General features: G+C 34.8%; 1 protein-coding gene across 1 annotated transcript; it reads left to right on the top strand.

The window, feature by feature from the left end:
* The first annotated feature begins 211 nt into the window (after positions 1 to 211).
* LOC137805806 (uncharacterized) lies at positions 212 to 14,229 on the top strand. Its single transcript, XM_068605728.1, has 2 exons — positions 212 to 493; positions 14,092 to 14,229. Exons 1-2 carry the CDS (start codon positions 212 to 214, stop codon positions 14,227 to 14,229), a joined length of 420 nt encoding a protein of 139 aa, XP_068461829.1.
* Positions 14,230 to 17,319: the final 3,090 nt, after the last annotated feature.

The raw sequence follows: 17,319 nt of genomic DNA, 5'->3' as shown, positions 1-17,319 counted from the left end.
GTTTGCGAAAACCCTCTTTAAACCATTCACCCCCTCTAGTTTAAAGCCATACTTTCTAACAATTGGCATCAAGAGCTTGGTACTTGAAAGTTAATCAAGTTTGTTCCGAAAATCTTTTTTTATGGCTAGAAAACTATCTTTTGAGGAAGGTGCTTCAATCTACAAACCACCTTTATTCTGTGGATTGAATTACAAGTATTGGGAGGCCAGAATGAAAATCTTTGTGGAATCTTTTGATCATGGAATTTGGGATTCAATCGAGAATGGTCCTTTCATTCCAAAGTTTAAAAAGAATGGTTCTTTGATTGCAAAACCTTGGTCCCAATGGACTAATGAAGAATCTAAAATGGCCAAGCTTGATTGTACTGCTCAAAACATAATAGCTTCTGCACTAGATACTAATGAGTTTTCCAGGATATCAAAATGCAAAACTGCTAAAGAGATGTGGGATACACTCAAAGCTACTCATGGGAACAGCAATGAATCAAAGGAAGTAAGGTCAAGAAGTCAAGCAAGAAGGAAAAGAAGGCAAAACAGAAAAAGTCTCAACCTCTGCTTCATGGCCAGAAAGGAAGATGACTCAAGTAGTGTAAGTTCATCTAACTCCTCAAACTCTGAAAATTATAGTCAATTGCTTCAAGCCTTTCAAGAAACACATGAAGAAGCCAACCGATTGGCCCTCTTGAACAACCGATTAAAGGGAATGAATAGCTGGCTTGAAAAGAGAGTCAAAACACTGGAAGAGGAATTGGAAAATTCAAAAACAGATTTTGAAAACCTTGAAATTGTTTATAAAAACTCCTCTTGCAAGTGTGATACTCTTATTTGTGAAAATTGCGAAAATCTTGAAAAAGAAAGTACACTATCTTGTGAAAACTGTGGATAAGCTTTCCAAAGGTCAATCCAACTTTGAGAATGTCTTGGCATCTCAAAACTGTGTTTTTGGAAAAGATGGATTGGGCTTTAACCCACAAAACAAGCAAGATAGATTTTCAAAGTCATTTTCGAAAATGCCAGAAAAACAACCGATTGGACCATCGAAACAACTAGTTGTTACATGCTTCTACTGCATGAAAAGAGGCCATTTTGTTAGGTTCTGTAAAATCAGAAAATATGTTGTTCCTAGAGGATTTATGAAGTGGATTCCTAAGTTCAGTAAAGGTTCAGATGATGAATGTAAACCAAATGGACCCACATTCATAAGGGGACCAAATCTTTGTAATTGAAAATCTTCTTTGTAGGAAAACTTGGAGGAGAGCATGCAACAATGGTACTTGGACAGTGGATGCTCCAAGCACATGACTAAGGACACATAAAAGTTCCTGAGCATCTCCTTTAAGCAAGAAGGGCACGTTACCTATGGTGACAACAACAAGGGGAGGATTCTTGGGAGAGGATCCATAAGAAACAAAGATATCTTGGTCATCCATGATGTGCTCCATGTAGAAGGTTTAAAACACAATCTGCTAAGCATTAGTCAACTGTGTGACAAGGGATTTCAACTTATCTTCAAAACAAACACATGTGAAATCTGTCTCCCCAACACTAAAGAGGTAATGTTGGTAGGTAAGAGAATCAATAATGTTTATCTTCTAGATATCTCTTCACCATGTTCAATTGGTTGTCTTCTATCCAAGCAAGATGAGTCTTGGCTTTGGCATAGAAGAATTGCTCATATTCACATGAATCACTTGAACAAGCTAATTTCAAGGGATCTTGTGATTGGGCTACCAAAGCTTAAGTTTGAGAAGGATCATATTTGTGAAGCTTGCCAAAAGGGGAAACAAGTGAAAATCTCTTTTAAAATAAAAAATGTTGTTTATTCTTTAAAACCTCTTGAGCTACTTCACATGGATCTTTTTGGACCTTCAAGAATCATGAGCCTTGGTGGCAATTACTATGCTTTTGTTATTGTGGATGATTTTTCTAGGTTCACTTGGACTCTATTCTTGGAATAAAAAAGTGATGCCTTTTCTGCATTCAAGAAGATTGCAAAACACAAAGAACAACAACATAGGCTCAATAAAAAGTGATCATGGAGGAGAATTCCAAAATGAAAAGTTCAGCAAGTTTTGTGAAAAGATGGGGATTCTGCATAATTTCTCTGCTCCAAGAACTCCACAACAGAATGGTGTGGTAGAGAGGAAGAACAGGTCCCTTGAAGAGCTAACAAGAACAATGCTTAGTGAATCTTCAGTTCCTAAGTATTTTTGGGCTGATGCAGTTAGCACTTCTTGTTATGTGATGAATAGAGTGCTAATTAGGCCAATTCTAAAGAAGACTCCTTATGAACTCTTCAATGGAAGGAAGCCTAACATCAATCATCTCAGAGTTTTTGGTTGCAGCTGTTTTATTCTCAACAATGGAAAGGAAAGCCTAGGGAAGTTTGATGAAAAAGCTGATCTTGGTATCTTCATAGGCTATTCTTTAACAAGTCATGCATACAGAATCTACAACAAGAGGCTAATGACTGTAGAAGAGTCTGTTCATGTTGTCTTTGATGAGGTGGATCGCAAAAGCATTCAAATCCCGAAGACCAGTGCTGAAGAGGATGAGCAGAACATCAGTTTGGAGAAGCTGGGCATCAGTGCAGAAAAACAACCGGTTGAATCGTAGAAACAACCGATTGAAATTCTTCAACAGAGTGAGTTGCCCAAAGAATGGAGGATTCCTATAGATCTGAGAGTGGAAAACATCATAGGGCAGATAAAGGAAGGTGTCTCTACACGTAACTCCATCTCAAACTTCTGCAGGCACACTGCTTTTGTCTCTCAAATTGAACCAAAGTCAATTGATGAAGCTCTCAAGGATGAAAAGTGGGTTGAAGCTATGCATGAAGAGCTGAATCAGTTTGCAAGGAATGAGGTATGGTTTCTTGTCCCTAAAACAGCTGAGATGAACATCATAGGTTCGAAGTGGGTATTCAGAAACAAGTTTGATGAAGATGGTGTGATCACAAGGAACAAAGCAAGGCTAGTTGCCAAAGGCTACAATCAAGAGGAGGGCATTGATTATGGTGAAACCTTTGCTCCTGTTGCGAGATTGGAAGCTGTGAGGTTGCTGCTGGCTTCTGCATGTATGAGTGGTTTCAAACTCTTCCAAATGGATGTCAAGAGTGCTTTCTTGAATGGCTACATCAACGAGGAAGTGTATGTGGATCAACCACCGGGCTTTGAAGATCATCAACATCTCAATCATGTCTTCAAGTTGAAAAAGGCTTTGTATGGACTGAAGCAAGCTCCAAGGCAGTGGTATGAGAGGTTTAGCAACTTTCTGCTGTCTCATGGCTATGAAAGGGGAATGATTGACAAGACTCTCTTCATCAAAAAGTCAAATTATGAAATTATCCTTGTGCAAATCTATGTTGATGACATCATCTTTGGTCACAAGATAGTTAGTCTGAAGAATTTGTGGTTGCTATGAAAGGTGAGTTTGAAATGTCTGTGATGGGAGAATTGTCTTTCATTCTTGGATTGCAGGTTAAGCAAAAAAGTATTGTAAAGAGATTCTCAAGAAATTTGAAATGGAGAGTTGCAAAAAAGCAAGCACTCCTATGCCATCAAGCTGCTACATGGATGCAGATGCTGCTGGAAAAGGGTTAGATCAAACCAAATACAGAGGTTTGATTGGCTCTTTGTTATATTTAACAGCAAGTAGACCGGACATTATGTTTGCGGTGTGTCTTTGTTCAAGATATCAAGCAAATCCTAAGGAGTCACACTTCAAAGCTGCAAAAAGAATTCTGAAATATCTCAAAGGAACATCAACTGTTGGGTTATGGTATCCTTCTCACTCTCCCATTCATTTAATTGGTTATTTAGATTCTGACTTTGCAGGTTGCAAGCTAGATAGGAAGAGCACAAGTGGCACTTGCCACCTTCTTGGTTCAAGCCTTATCTCATGGCATAGCAAGAAGCAAGCATGTGTAGCTCTCTCTACTGTTGAGGCTGAGTACATAGCTGTTGGAAGCTGTTGTGCACAGATTCTGTGGCTCAAACAACAACTTGCAGACTTTGGATTGCAAATCAGCAAGGTTCCTTTGATGTGTGATTAGACAAGTGCCATCAATCTTACCAAAAATCAGATTCAGGACTCTAGGACTAAGCATATTAAGATACGTCATCATTTCATCAGGGATCATGTAAGCAATGGGGACTGTGAAGTGAAGTTTGTTGATACTAAACTGCAGTTAGCTGATATCTTCACAAAACCATTACCAAAAGAGAGGTTCTTCTTTCTAAGAAATGAGTTAGGTATCCTTGACCTTCATAATCTTTCCTAAATCTGTTTTAATACCTGTTAGAGTCTATTTGTGAAGACAAATAGGGGGGTAATTGATTGTTTCTTGTGTATCTTTCTCTAAAACTGTTTAAATCTGCTAAAATCTCCGATATCAAACCTGTTTCTGCTTCTGCTGATAAAAACAACCGATTGTTTCGAGTAAACAACCAATTGTTAGTCTGGAAATCTGCTTTCAAAGTGTGAAAATCTAACCTGCTGCTGTAAGAAGCATTGGACTGTACATATGTTGTTTTTGCAGGTACTGCTTCAGATTCAATCAGATCCAACACAAGCAATCAGGGATTTGTCTTCATCAAATAGGGGGAGATTGTTGAACCAAGTGTGTTCAAGCTTTGAAGAATCCAAACCCTTTGAAGGTTGATGAAAGACAGGATGTGCTTGCTGTTGCTGAGCTGTCTCTAGGTAGGATCTGGGTAGATTAATTGTATATATCCACTCTTGATTGAATCCAAAGCATAAGCATTCTCAAACCTTTTAATTGAAAAGTGTTTTTCAAACTAAGTGAAAAGCAACCTGTTGTTTTGTCGAAACAACCGATTGTTTTATACTTAGGTGTTTTTAGAAAGGTTGAAAACTATTTTTGATGGTTGACTTGCTGTCAAACCAAAACAACCGATTGATTCGTGGAAACAACCGATTGTTTGTTTTGGGACCATAACATAAAACTATTTTGTGCTTTGACTGAGCATTAAATGATTTTACAACTGTTTACGCTCCAGTTTTTAATACTTTGACCAATCTTTAATTGCAATTAATAGTTTGTTAAGATTATGCAACAAATAACTTTATTTTAATACAAAAAAACAGATTTGAGTTTTTCAATAGATTGAGCTTTTGAAAAGTTGAGAATTGCTTAGAGATTGCATTGATCAAAGAGTGTGAGATAGGATTTTCATCTTGTATTGATTTCAGATCTTTTCTGTAACAAGTGTAATCCTTTGTACTTTTGAAAGAAACTCTGTGTGTATAGCTGAGAAGTGCTGTGTGTTCTTGAGGGGATCAAGATCAGCATTCTTAGTGGTGTTGTGCTGGACCAAAGGAAGTGTGTGTCTTGAGGGGATCAAGGTCACTTCTTTGGTTGTGTTGTAAGTGATCTAGGGTTGATTGCTTAGTGGATTTCCCTGTGGTTTCTGGGAAGACTGGATGTAGCTCTTGGTTAAGAGTGAACCAGTATAAACCTCTGTGTGCATTCTCTCTATCCTTTAACTATTTAATTTCAGTTTTATATTTGTAAACTGGTATAAACAACCGATTGTTTCTGCGAAACAACCGATTGTTTTTCTGGTGCTGTGCTTTTTGCTTTGTGTTTTGGCAAATTGATTTCTTAATCAAGTTATTCTCGAAGTAATTTCATTCTTGGCTTAAAAGTCTGCAAAAACCCTCTTTAAACCATTCATCCCCCTCTAGTTTAAAGCCATAGTTTCTAACATGTGGCTCTTGGTTAAGAGTGTACCAATATAAATCTCTTGTGCAATATCTCTCTCTTTCACTTTGATATTTGTTTTATAAAGTGCTTTACAATGTTCTACTTTTAAATCAATTGATTGAATTCTCAAAACAACTGGTTTATATTTTGATTAAATGCTTCTTGTTTTTTTTTTATAATCAGTTGAATAGATAAATAAATTAGTTGATTTTATTGAGTTTTCAATCTGATACCAGTATTTGTGAAAATCTTTTGAAAACAATTCACCCCCTCTTGTTTCAAGCCATCTATTCTGACAAAAGGTTTTGTACATAAAGTTCGTTCACAATATTCAATGTATTTAGCATACACATATAAAACGATAGGTTGAGTTAAAGGGGTGTGGTAGGTGAATTGAACTTTTTTAAAATCTGGTTTAGAATGAAGTTACTAAAAATCAACATATTAAAATATTTGCAGATAACAAAATAATCGATTAAAGTTTCAATTGACCAACATGAATTTTAAAAATCAATCAATTCAAGAATTTAGTGCAGAAAAATAAAGAGAGAAAGAAAGAACATCATACAATAATTTTTATACTAGTTCACTCCTCCATAAGAGCTACATCCAGTTTTCTAGCCACACCAGCTGAAATTTCACTAACTCATAATCTTTAGAAATTTTTTGTGTTTTTCATCTTTTCTAGAGCTTTCCTTAGTTCCTTTTGCTTGTGTTTCCTTTCTCAATTGCTTTAATTTTTTGCTTGTCTTTTATTGATTCTCCATTTTTGTTTGTCACACTTATTCCCTTTGAGTTTAGCTTTTCAATTTTTTTAGTTTTTCTTTGGCTTCATTTATTACACAATTTGGTGAGTTGGTTGTGCTTGAAGTGGTGCATCAAGAATTGGTTTGGATCAACAATCTTTAGGTTCTATTTTGGTCTTCAAGACTCTATCAAGAGGAGAAAGAGGGATAAAAAAGAAGCATTTTCGATCCACTTCACTTCAAAGAAGCAAATTAAACACTTTTAGTGCTTTCACCAAAGACCTCATGATCAAACTTTGTAATTTGTTTTAGTATCACGAAATTTTGTGTACTTTACATCTTTCTAGTGTAGTTTTTTTTAATTTTAGTTGTTTGGGAAAGTGCTCCAACGACAATCCCAATAAAAATTTGTAATAGTTTTACATGCATTAGAGTGATTGTGTGTTAGTGAACTCTCAATGTTCATTGCACTATAACAATAAGACTCGTCTAACATTACTTTTGCATCTATTCTTTTGCTATGTTTTTGTACTTGTCTTCCTTTCTTATTTTCCTTGCTTATACGTCTCTGTGATACTTTACCGTTTTTCCTTTTCTTGCGATTAGATAACCTTTCTTTGGTTTTTCGAGTATTCACATGCATACATATTTTTATTTTTATTTTCCAAAATTGTTTTGAAGTTTCCTTTTGAAAACTTTTGTGAGATATTTATAAGTTTCATATTTCAATAGTATTTCATATTAAAATACAAACACTTATGCATATTAATTGATAAAATAACTATGATATAACCCCTAATTTATGAATTTAAACATTTTTACATATTTTGTGATTATAATTTGAATAAGAATGATTTATTCCCAAATTTGTGTTAATTTCAGGATTCTAGGGAAGAATGGAAATGAAAGGGCAAAAAGAGAATAAACAAAGATAAAAAAGGGAAAGTTGGAACGCTCTAGTACTCGCCCAAGATAGAAGCTTTCAAAGGATCTCGCCCAAGCGAGCCCAATCTCGCCCAGGCGAGATCACTCCAGTGACGTTGGGCCTGTTTTTGTCAAACTCGCCCATGCGAGTAGTCACTTAGCCCAAGCCCAACTAGGTTAAATATGAGGTGTGAGGCACAACCCTAAAGATCAATTGGAGAATAAAAGGTGTTAGAAAACACTAGAGGAGGTAGCCGTGAAGGAGAAACATCCTAGATATTCTTTTCTTGTTTTCCATGCTTGTAATGGCCAACATGAGTGGCTAATTCTACCCTTTGGGTTTTAGAGTAATCTTTTCAAACTCTTATGTATTTAGGTGATATTTAAATATAATGTTATGTTCTTGATTGATGATTGGTATTGTCATTTCATTTGTAATGCTTGTTTACCATGATCAAAATCCTTAGATTTGACTGGAAAGTAGATTTCTAAGTTTCTGACCCAAATGATAATGCTTAACATATTTGGATGCTAGGAATAGATTTGAAATGTTAATTGATATCAACATCTAATCATAATGCCAATGAGTTTTTATAAATATGCGAGGAATCGATATTTAGGACTCTCTTAATAATTTTATATGCGATGAATTGATATAAAAGACTTTTATATAGGCATCAACATCAATCATAGGATAAAATGTTACTATGCTTTTCAAAATACAAAAGAGTAAGAAGGATGAGCCCCAATCCCAATTGAACCAACAAACTCTTTGACTTTCTTTATTATTCTTGCAATCAATATAACAAACTCCCAACACATTTTATTCTTTTGTTTTATATTTAGTGAATCTTATACTTGATAATTCAATTGTTCCTCATGGGTTCGATATCCGTCCTTAGGGACAAATTATTACTTATGATACGGTACACTTGCCGTAAAAAAGTCATCAGATACCTTTGAGGTTACCTCTGTCTAGGAAAGCCTTAGTACTTAAAAAATCCTTGTGACTCACCTCACTTTCCTGGGAGTGAACTTGAACATTTATCACTTCAGCCTCCTTTACTAAACTTCACCTACAAAGTTGTTTAAACAAATTCTCTTACTTTGAAAAGTTTTGGGACCCACTTTAGTTGATCTTTTTCTTTCAAACACTTGCGAAATTTTTTTACATTCAACCATGAGTGGACCATTTCATCATTATGATATTCATGGAAATATAAATGATCAAACTAAAATAGATATCCGTTCACGACTAGACCAACTTGAAAAAAATATTTATAAGATAAAATAAATGCTTATAAAATATAAAAAAAAACTTAGGAAAGTAAAACACATAGGTCTAGAAGTAAATTTGTAGAAAGTTCACATGTTGCAATCCTAGCTTGCATTGTTATGAGTCTTTTGTTTTGTATTTTGGGGTGTAGAATTGGGTGGGATTGGGTGTCTAAAATTGGGTGAAAGAATTTGTGAAGTATTGGTGTATGGAGAATGATAATGAATCTTAAGAAAGGTGAAGCCAACTCCTCAGAAGTTCTAAGCTAGACACAAAACTAGTGCTAGCAAAGAGTGAGCTAAGGAACTAGTTGGGACTGAAATTTTGGTAGCGATTCAATAGTCTATTCAAAGCTCCTTTTTCTGCTTCCAATCTTCTTAGCCAAATGTTTCGAGGCTGGATGGATTTTCATCATTCCCTCCCTCTTGAGAAAGATCTGTCCTCAGATCATAAATGATGTTCTATGATAGAAACCTCTGTTTATTTGTTATTTTCCTCCAGGATCAAATATCCATCTACAAAAACATCAAACAAACATGAAAAAAGTTTCTTTAAAAGAAAATTAATGAAAAAGAAAACAGAATAAAAATAAGGCCCTTTATTGCTATAAAAGTTTTGAAAAATACAATCCTTTTCAAATCTATTTTTGTTCACTTTGTGTTGTTCTTTGCCTAAACTAGGAAACAACATCACAAAGTGTTGTTTTTGAGATTTTTGCGAAGAAGAATTAGCATTATATAATTGAAAAAAAGAGTTCAAGGTATTGAAATCCCTTTTAAGGATTCTTTCTCAACTATGTTTGCAAGGGGTGTCATAAAAGACTCTTCTTCTTTGTTGGTTTCTTCTTCTTCTTTCTTTTCAATCAAACATTCATCTGTATTTTTTGTGGAGGAAAAATTTATATCTATATTTGGTTAAACTCCAGACACATATTTCTCTTATCTCATTTATTTTTTTATTTGTATTTTCTCTATGTTTTTCTAATTATGTTTTCAATAACCTAACCTCTTCTTTCCACCCATAGTCATCTTTTGTGTTCTAATTACTACCTTGAACACTAGATGCATGATTATGATCACTCATTTTGAATTAAAAATAAATTATTTTCACAATTTTTTTTATTTCAAATGAGTGATAAAATATTTTCACAAATAGGTTTTTGAGTTGGTGAAGTTTCAATCAAAGTCAACAAGTCAAACCGTCTCCAAGTTCACTCCCAGGAAAGAGAGGTGAGTCACTAGGACTTCTTAAATACCAAGTCTTCCCTTAGCCATTGCTTACCTCAGATAGTATTAACAATTTTTTTCCTAAAAAGAAAGTTCAAAACAAATTTTCCCTAAATGTGATGTATGCAAGGCGTCCTAGTGGATCAAAGGAAGATCAATTACAAACGAAGAGCAATCACTTAGGTATCACGGAGACTTAGAAAAATAAAGGAAAGCAAGATAAGAAAAACAAAAAAAAAATTAAACTTGTACACAAAGGTTTCGTGATACAAAGCTAAAAATAAAACAACTTTTTTTTATGACTTTCTTTTCTTCAAGTTGTCAAATCTTCCTTCTCTTTATATGTTATTGATTCTTGTCTTCAATTTCTGCCCTCTCCAAATAATCATTTATTTTAGCCTTTAGCTATGAATCATCAAGTAGAAATTAGCTTCACAACTTCAAAACCAAACTTCCACTCAATATGAATTTCACTTTATGAGGCCAACAAGTAAAAAGTTCAAGAAAAGCTCAATTAAAATTGCTAAACTCAAATGGATTAATTTGACAACTGCAAGGATTATTTTAAGAGACAAATCAACAGTTAAATATAACAAAAACTGTGAGCACTCAAATAGGAAACCTAAGAATGGAACTAGAATAAATTTTTAAAAAAATACATATAGAATGAAACAAACAGTGAAACTTCCAAAGTGAAAATATCAACACAATATTTGATCAAATGGAATACCTTTTAGGTCAAAGAGATGTGTATTATGAGAGAAATAAATCAAACACTGCAACACTGGTATTCAGACATTGAAACTGTTTTTTTAGCACTGATAGAGATCATTCAAAAATTTACTAGGGAAATATTATAACGAATTTGAATCTCAAACTTTTATCCCAACTCCATAAGACATCCAGTAAGGTGTAGTTAAAATTTCTAGTAAAAAAGCCCAAGGAATAAGGTGCAGTAAATTTTATACCGAGAGCAACACCACACTGAAACTGTTTTTTGGAGCTGAAAACGTCCTCACTTTTACTGTTTATAACTTTTTTTTCTATTTTATTTTTGGACATTCTGTTTTAAATGGATACCAAAAAAATTCTCAATAGGGTTATGCAAATATTTTCAGCTTTTTTTACCAAAATAAAAACCCACAATAAATTCTCACAACAGAGACAAAATTTCATAAAAATTGGAAAAGAAGAAACTTAAAGGATTTGAAAAGGAGAATTGAAACTCAAGACATAATAGAAACCTAACTCTAATGAACTTGTTAATGTTGAACCAAGTGGTGTTCAATGTTTTGAAGAATCCAAATCCCTTGAAGGATGATGAAGCCTCTGCTTTGCTTGATGTTGCTGTGCTGGTTTTAGGGTTTAGGGTTTAGGGTTTAGGGTTTAGGGTTTAGGGTAATCAAAGTATTCTGAGATTGCTAAAGAGTTGAGAGATTGATCAAGGTGCTGAATAGGATTCTCTTGTATTGATTTCAGATATTCATCTGTAACAAGTGTAATCTTTGTAAACTGCTGAGCAATTCGTTTGTGTGTGTTGCTGAGATTGGCTGTGTGTTCTTGAGGTGTTCAAGATCAGCAATCTTAGTGTTGGCCAAGGAGAGTGTGTTTCTTGAGGTGTTCAAGGTCATTTTCTTGGTTATTGTTGTAAGTGATCAAGGTGTGGTTGCTTAGTGGATTTCCTCAGGGTTTCTGAGAAGACTGGATGTAGCTCTGGGTTGGAGTGAACCAGTATAAACAGCTGTGTACAATCTTTCTATCCTTAACTCTTTAATTTCAGTTTGTTTGTTGTTTGTTGGTATAAACAACCGATTGTTTCGAAGAAACAACCGATTGTTTTTCCTGGTATTTCAGTTTTGCTTGCTGTTTTGGCTAACTAAATTGCTTAATCATTTGATTTCTGAAATAAGTTCATTCTAGCTTCGAAAAGTTTGCGAAAACCCCTTTAAACCATTCACCCCCTCTAGTTTAAAGCCATCTTTTTTAACAATTGGTATCAGAGCTTGGTTCTTATAAGTCATTCAAGTTGATCCTAAAAATCATTCAAAATGGTTGTTAGACTACCTTTTGGGGAAGGTGCCTCAATAAACAGACCACCCTTGTTTTCTAGTTTGAATTACCAGTTTTGGAAAGTTAGAATGAAAATATTTATGGAATCTCTAGACAAAGGAATTTGGGAAGCAATTGAAAATGGTCCTTTTATTCCAACATTTGAAAAATATGGTTCTGTCATTGAGAACCATGGTCTCAATGGACTGAAGCAGAAAGTAGAAAGGCCAAATTCGATTGCATTGCCAAAAATATTATAACCTCTGCTTTAAATTCTGATGAGTTTTTCAGGGTCTCACAATGCAAGTCATCAAAGGAAATGTGGGATACTTTGGAAGTCACTCATGAAGGAACAAATGAGGTGAAAAGGGCTATAAAGCATGCTCTCATCCAAGAGTATAAGATGTTTAGAATGCTGAAAGGTGAAACCATAGCTGAAGTGCAGAAAAGGTTTACACACATCATAAATCACCTTATGAGCCTTGACAAGACGTTTGATAAAGAGGAGCTGAACATCAAGATCTTGAAATGTCTTGATAGAGCTTGGCAACCAAAGGTAACTGCTATTTCCGAATCTAAAGATCTAACATCATTAAGTGTTGCCTCTTTGTTTGGAAAGCTCAGGGAACATGAGCTAGAGATGAATAGACTCAATGTTCAAGAAAGTGAAGATAAGCACACAAGGAGCATAGCCTTGAAAGCATCCAAACATAAGGGAAAACAAGATTCAAGTGATGATAGTGATGAGGAAAATCTAAGTTTGCTGTCAAGAAAATTCAGCAAATTCCTCAAGAGAAGCCGCAACAAAGACAACAACAAGGATAGGTATGGAAACAAGAAACCCAATTAATTTAATTCAAATAACTATACTTGTTTTGGTTGTGGTGAGCAAGGTCACATAAAGGCTGATTGTCCCAACAAGAGTATAGAGAAAAAGACAAGCTACAAGGAGAAGAAAGGCAAAACAAAAAGAGCCTACATAGCTTGGGATGAAAATGAAGTGTCATCATCAAGTTCTTCATCAAGTAAAGATGAAAAAGCAAACATTTGCTTAGTTGCTGAGGATGATGATGATGATTCATGCAGTTCAAGTGAGGTAAGTTCATGTGCTTCCTTAAATGAACAAAACTATAGTGAATTGCTTGAAGCTTTTCAAGAAACACATGATGAAGCTAATAGATTGGTTCTTTCAAACAACCGATTGAAAGATCTTAACAATGGGCTTGAAAAGAAAGTTAGATCACTTGAAGAGGAACTGAGAAAAGAAAAAAATGATTTTGAAAAACTGGAAAAAGTTTTCAAAAAATGCCTCTTGCAAGTGTGATACTCTCAATTGCAAAAATTGTGAAAATCTTGAGAAAAAGGTTCACTATCTTGTTGAAACTGTGGACAAGCTTTCAAAAGGAAAGTCAAACTTTGAGAATGTCCTAGCATCTCAAAGCTGTTTTTTTGGAAAGGCTGGTTTAGGCTTCAATCCACAGAACAAGCAAGATAGATTTTCAAAAAGTTTTTTGAGAAAATCAGAAAAACAACCGATTATTAAGAAGAAACAACCGGTTGTTACATGCTTTTACTGCATGAAGAAAGGCCACTCTGTTAGATTCTGCAAAATTAGAAAATGTTATGTTCCTAAAGGTTTTATGAAATGGATTCCTAAGGGATGTGATGTTTCTAACAGCAAAGAAAAGCCAAGTGGACCCAAATTTGTAAGGGGACCAAATCTTGCAACTTGAATTTGTTTAGGCAGGAAAAATGAAGAGAAAAGGAAGATTTAAGCCTTCTGATCAAGCTGTTGAAAAAAAAAGGGCAGTCATTGAAGCTGAATCAATGCTGTGCAAAAGGTCAAAACAGTGAAAAGAAGTTTTCTTGATCAACAAGCAATTGGCTCATTGAAGAAACAACACAAGGATAAGACCTTCCTTTTATTTGTTCTCAATTTCTGTTTCCAAGTTCTTTCTTATGATTAATTGTATTTCAATCACTGTCATGTGCCTTAATCTGTTTCTGTTTATGGTTAAAAATTGAAAAGTTAAGTTTTTAACTGCTGCAGAAAAACAACCGATTGTTTCTTCGAAACAATTGATTGTTTTGAGTCTGACAGCACTGTGTAGAAATTGATTTAACTGCTTTTTGAATTTCTAGCTGTTGCAGATATTTTTCAAAGGGAGAATCTTGGTCAATGGATCTGTGTTGAAAGTTGATCACGTTCAAAAAGGATTTACAACAGTCATAAAGGAATATATTCCAAAATCTTGGAAAATCAAAAGCCTTAATGACTAGTCAAAGATCACATGTGAAGACCATGTGATTTTCAGCTTTTTCTGACATTTTCAGTGCAGAACAGAGTCAAACCCTCTCTCTGAAAATCAGGTACCCATTGAATGAAATTAAATTCAAATTGATTCTCTTGCTGCTATAAAATCAGGTGCAGATTTCTTTCAACAAGAACAACCAATTGCAACATCTCTTGCAATATCTCTTGCTCTATCTCTTGAAAAATCTGGGTTTTGTGCTCTCCTTTGTTTTCGTCTCTGCTATCATGGAATCAACTCCTCCCACTGCTAAAAGAGTCAAAACCAGAGCAGTAAGGTCTGGAGGAAGGCTTGAAAGCTGGTTTTCTGGTGACACCGAGCTCATTGAGAAGTATAGATATGAAACAAGTGTAAGGAAAATTAACAACCTCAAGGTTGTGTGCTTTAATTGGCTGAAAAGTCAAAAACTTGACAATGTGAGGAAGCTTCTCAAAGACCAGTCACTTAGAAAGTTTCTGGAGCTCAAAGGTAATATATATCCAGATTTGGTGAGAGTCTTCTACACCAACTTGAAGTTTGAGGGAAACAACTTGGTCTCTCATGTAAAAGGCGTGGAGATGGAGATAACCCATGAGGTTTGGGCTGCTGTAGCTGGACTCAAGTTCTCTGGACTAAGAATCAACAAAGGAAACCTTGGTGTGGTAGAAGATTTCAACAAGATTCAGTTCTACAAAATTTGCTTGAAGAATAATCAAACTCAAGTTAGCACTTGTTCGGTTGGTGGCTTGAAGCTAGATGAGAGGCTGCTTGCTCTCATTGTAACGTGGATCCTAACTCCTAGGGTGAGCAATCAATCTGTGTTGACTGAAGAAGATCTGGTTTACATCTTCTGCATTACCAAGAAAGTGAAGATCAATTGGATTCACATAATCAAAGAACATATGGAAAAAGCCATGAGGTTAGGTGATTACCATTATCCCTATGCTGTTTTAATATCTAAGTTTCTACTCTTTTTTGAAGTTAATCTTGAAGATGAAACTTCTGAGCTGGTCAAGTCAACTCAAGAGTTGAACAATGGATCACTCAGCAAGATGGGCTTCACAAAAATAGGTGGAAAGTGGTTAAGTAAGGATGGTGATCATGGTGCCTCATCAAGTGGTGCTGCCAATTTTGAACCAGATGAAGCTGCTGATATGGATGTTCAACATGAAGATCCAAATGGAGATTTTCAAGATGCTGGACCTAGCACTGAAGATGGGAATCAAAGAGAAAGAATGCAAACCATGTCACCTTTTGAAAGACTCATGGTGAATAGGCTTGATAGCTTTGCTGAAAATCAAAGGAGCCTTCATGATCTGTGTGTTAGCAACTTTCAAAGGATTGACACAAGGTTTGACAACATGGATGCAAGGTTTATGACACTGGACGAACAGATTGAAGCTGTCCAGAATCAGACCTTTGATCTTCAGTTTGCTGATGAAGAAGATTGAAGAAAAACAACCGATTGAAAATCGAAACAATCGATTGTTTTTGGCTGTTCTCGTTTCTATTTTTTTTTAAAAAAATTTCCTTCCTTCTGCTCTTGCTGTTTTATTCTGATGTAATGTGAACAATGTCTTCTTTTATCTCTTATCTTTGTCTATTTGTGAAGACAAATAGGGGGAGATATATGCTGTGTTTGAAGTTTGTTAAAAGTTTGTTAATTTTTCTGTTTTTCATAGTGTTAAAAACATGAATAACATGAAGTTTGACTCTATAATTGACTGTTTTAAGCTTTAATTGTTTATCTGTATACTAACAGAATATCAGAAAGTTCAAAATATTGCTCAAAGTTCTTTTGCAGAAACTGCTTCAGATTTAATCAAGAACAACACAAGCATCAGGGATTTGTCTTCATCAAATAGGGGGAGATTGTTGAACCAAGTGGTGTTCAATGTTTTGAAGAATCCAAATCCCTTGAAGGATGATGAAGCCTCTGCTTTGCTTGATGTTGCTGTGCTGGTTTTAGCCTTGTTCTGGGGTAGTTCAATGTTGTAATCAACACTTAGATTAAATCTCAAAGCAATTAGCATCTCATTTTCAACAAAGCAAAATGTTTTACAAACTAAGTTGAAACAACCGATTGTTTTGTCGAAACAACCGATTGTTTACACTTAGGTGTTTTTGAGAAAGTTTGAAAAATTTTTTTGAATGGTGTTTTTGTTAAGTAACAAAACAACCGATTGATTCGAGGAAACAATCGATTGTTTGTTTTAAAACCATAACAGAAAAAACTGTTTTCTTTGACTGAGCTTTAAATGCTTTAACTGAATACGCTCCAGTCATTAAATGCTTTGACCAATCTATTTTAAATGCAATTAAGAGTTTGTTAAGATTTGATAACAAACTATATTCTTAGATATATTCTGAAAAACAGTTTTTGATATATTAAGAATCTTGAAACAAAGTTTTCATCTAAGAAAGTTTTTCAAAGTATTCTGAGATTGCTAAAGAGTTGAGAGATTGATCAAGGTGCTGAATAGGATTCTCTTGTATTGATTTCAGATATTCATCTGTAACAAGTGTAATCTTTGTAAACTGCTGAACAATTCGTTTGTGTGTGTTGCTGAGATTGGCTGTATGTTCTTGAGGTGTTCAAGATCAACAATCTTAGTGTTGGCCAAGGAGAGTGTGTTTCTTGAGGTGTTCAAGGTCATTCTCTTGGTTATTGTTATAAGTGATCAAGGTGTGGTTGCTTAGTGGATTTCCTCAGGGTTTCTGAGAAGACTGGATGTAGCTCTGGGTTGGAGTGAACCAGTATAAACAGCTGTGTACAATCTTTCTATCCTTAACTCTTTAATTTCAGTTTGTTTGTTGTTTGCTGGCATAAACAACCGATTGTTTCGAAGAAACAACCGATTGTTTTTCCTGGTATTTCAGTTTTGCTTGCTGTTTTGGCTAACTAAATTGCTTAATCATTTGATTTCTGAAATAAGTTCATTCTAGCTTTGAAAAGTTTGCAAAAACCCCTTTAAACCATTCACCCCCCCTCTAGTTTAAAGCCATCTTTTCTAACAGTTAATGATCTAATAACAAGATAAGAGACTCAAAATCATAAAAAGAAGAGCACACAAAAGGC

The sequence above is a fragment of the Phaseolus vulgaris genome, chromosome 11 (assembly GCF_000499845.2).
Source record: "Phaseolus vulgaris cultivar G19833 chromosome 11, P. vulgaris v2.0, whole genome shotgun sequence".
Lineage (NCBI taxonomy): Eukaryota > Viridiplantae > Streptophyta > Magnoliopsida > Fabales > Fabaceae > Phaseolus > Phaseolus vulgaris.
The sequence above is the reverse complement of the archived record's forward strand: the minus strand, read 5'-3'. Positions and strand labels throughout refer to the sequence as shown.

Bases quoted from the DNA above. Each gene is read 5' to 3' on its own strand.
- LOC137805806 (XM_068605728.1), top strand. From the start codon at position 212: ATGAAAATCTTTGTGGAATCTTTTGATCATGGAATTTGGGATTCAATC. The intron at 494-14,091 runs GTAAGGTCAAGA...TTGAATTTCTAG, and splicing joins ACAGCAATGAATCAAAGGAA to CTGTTGCAGATATTTTTCAA.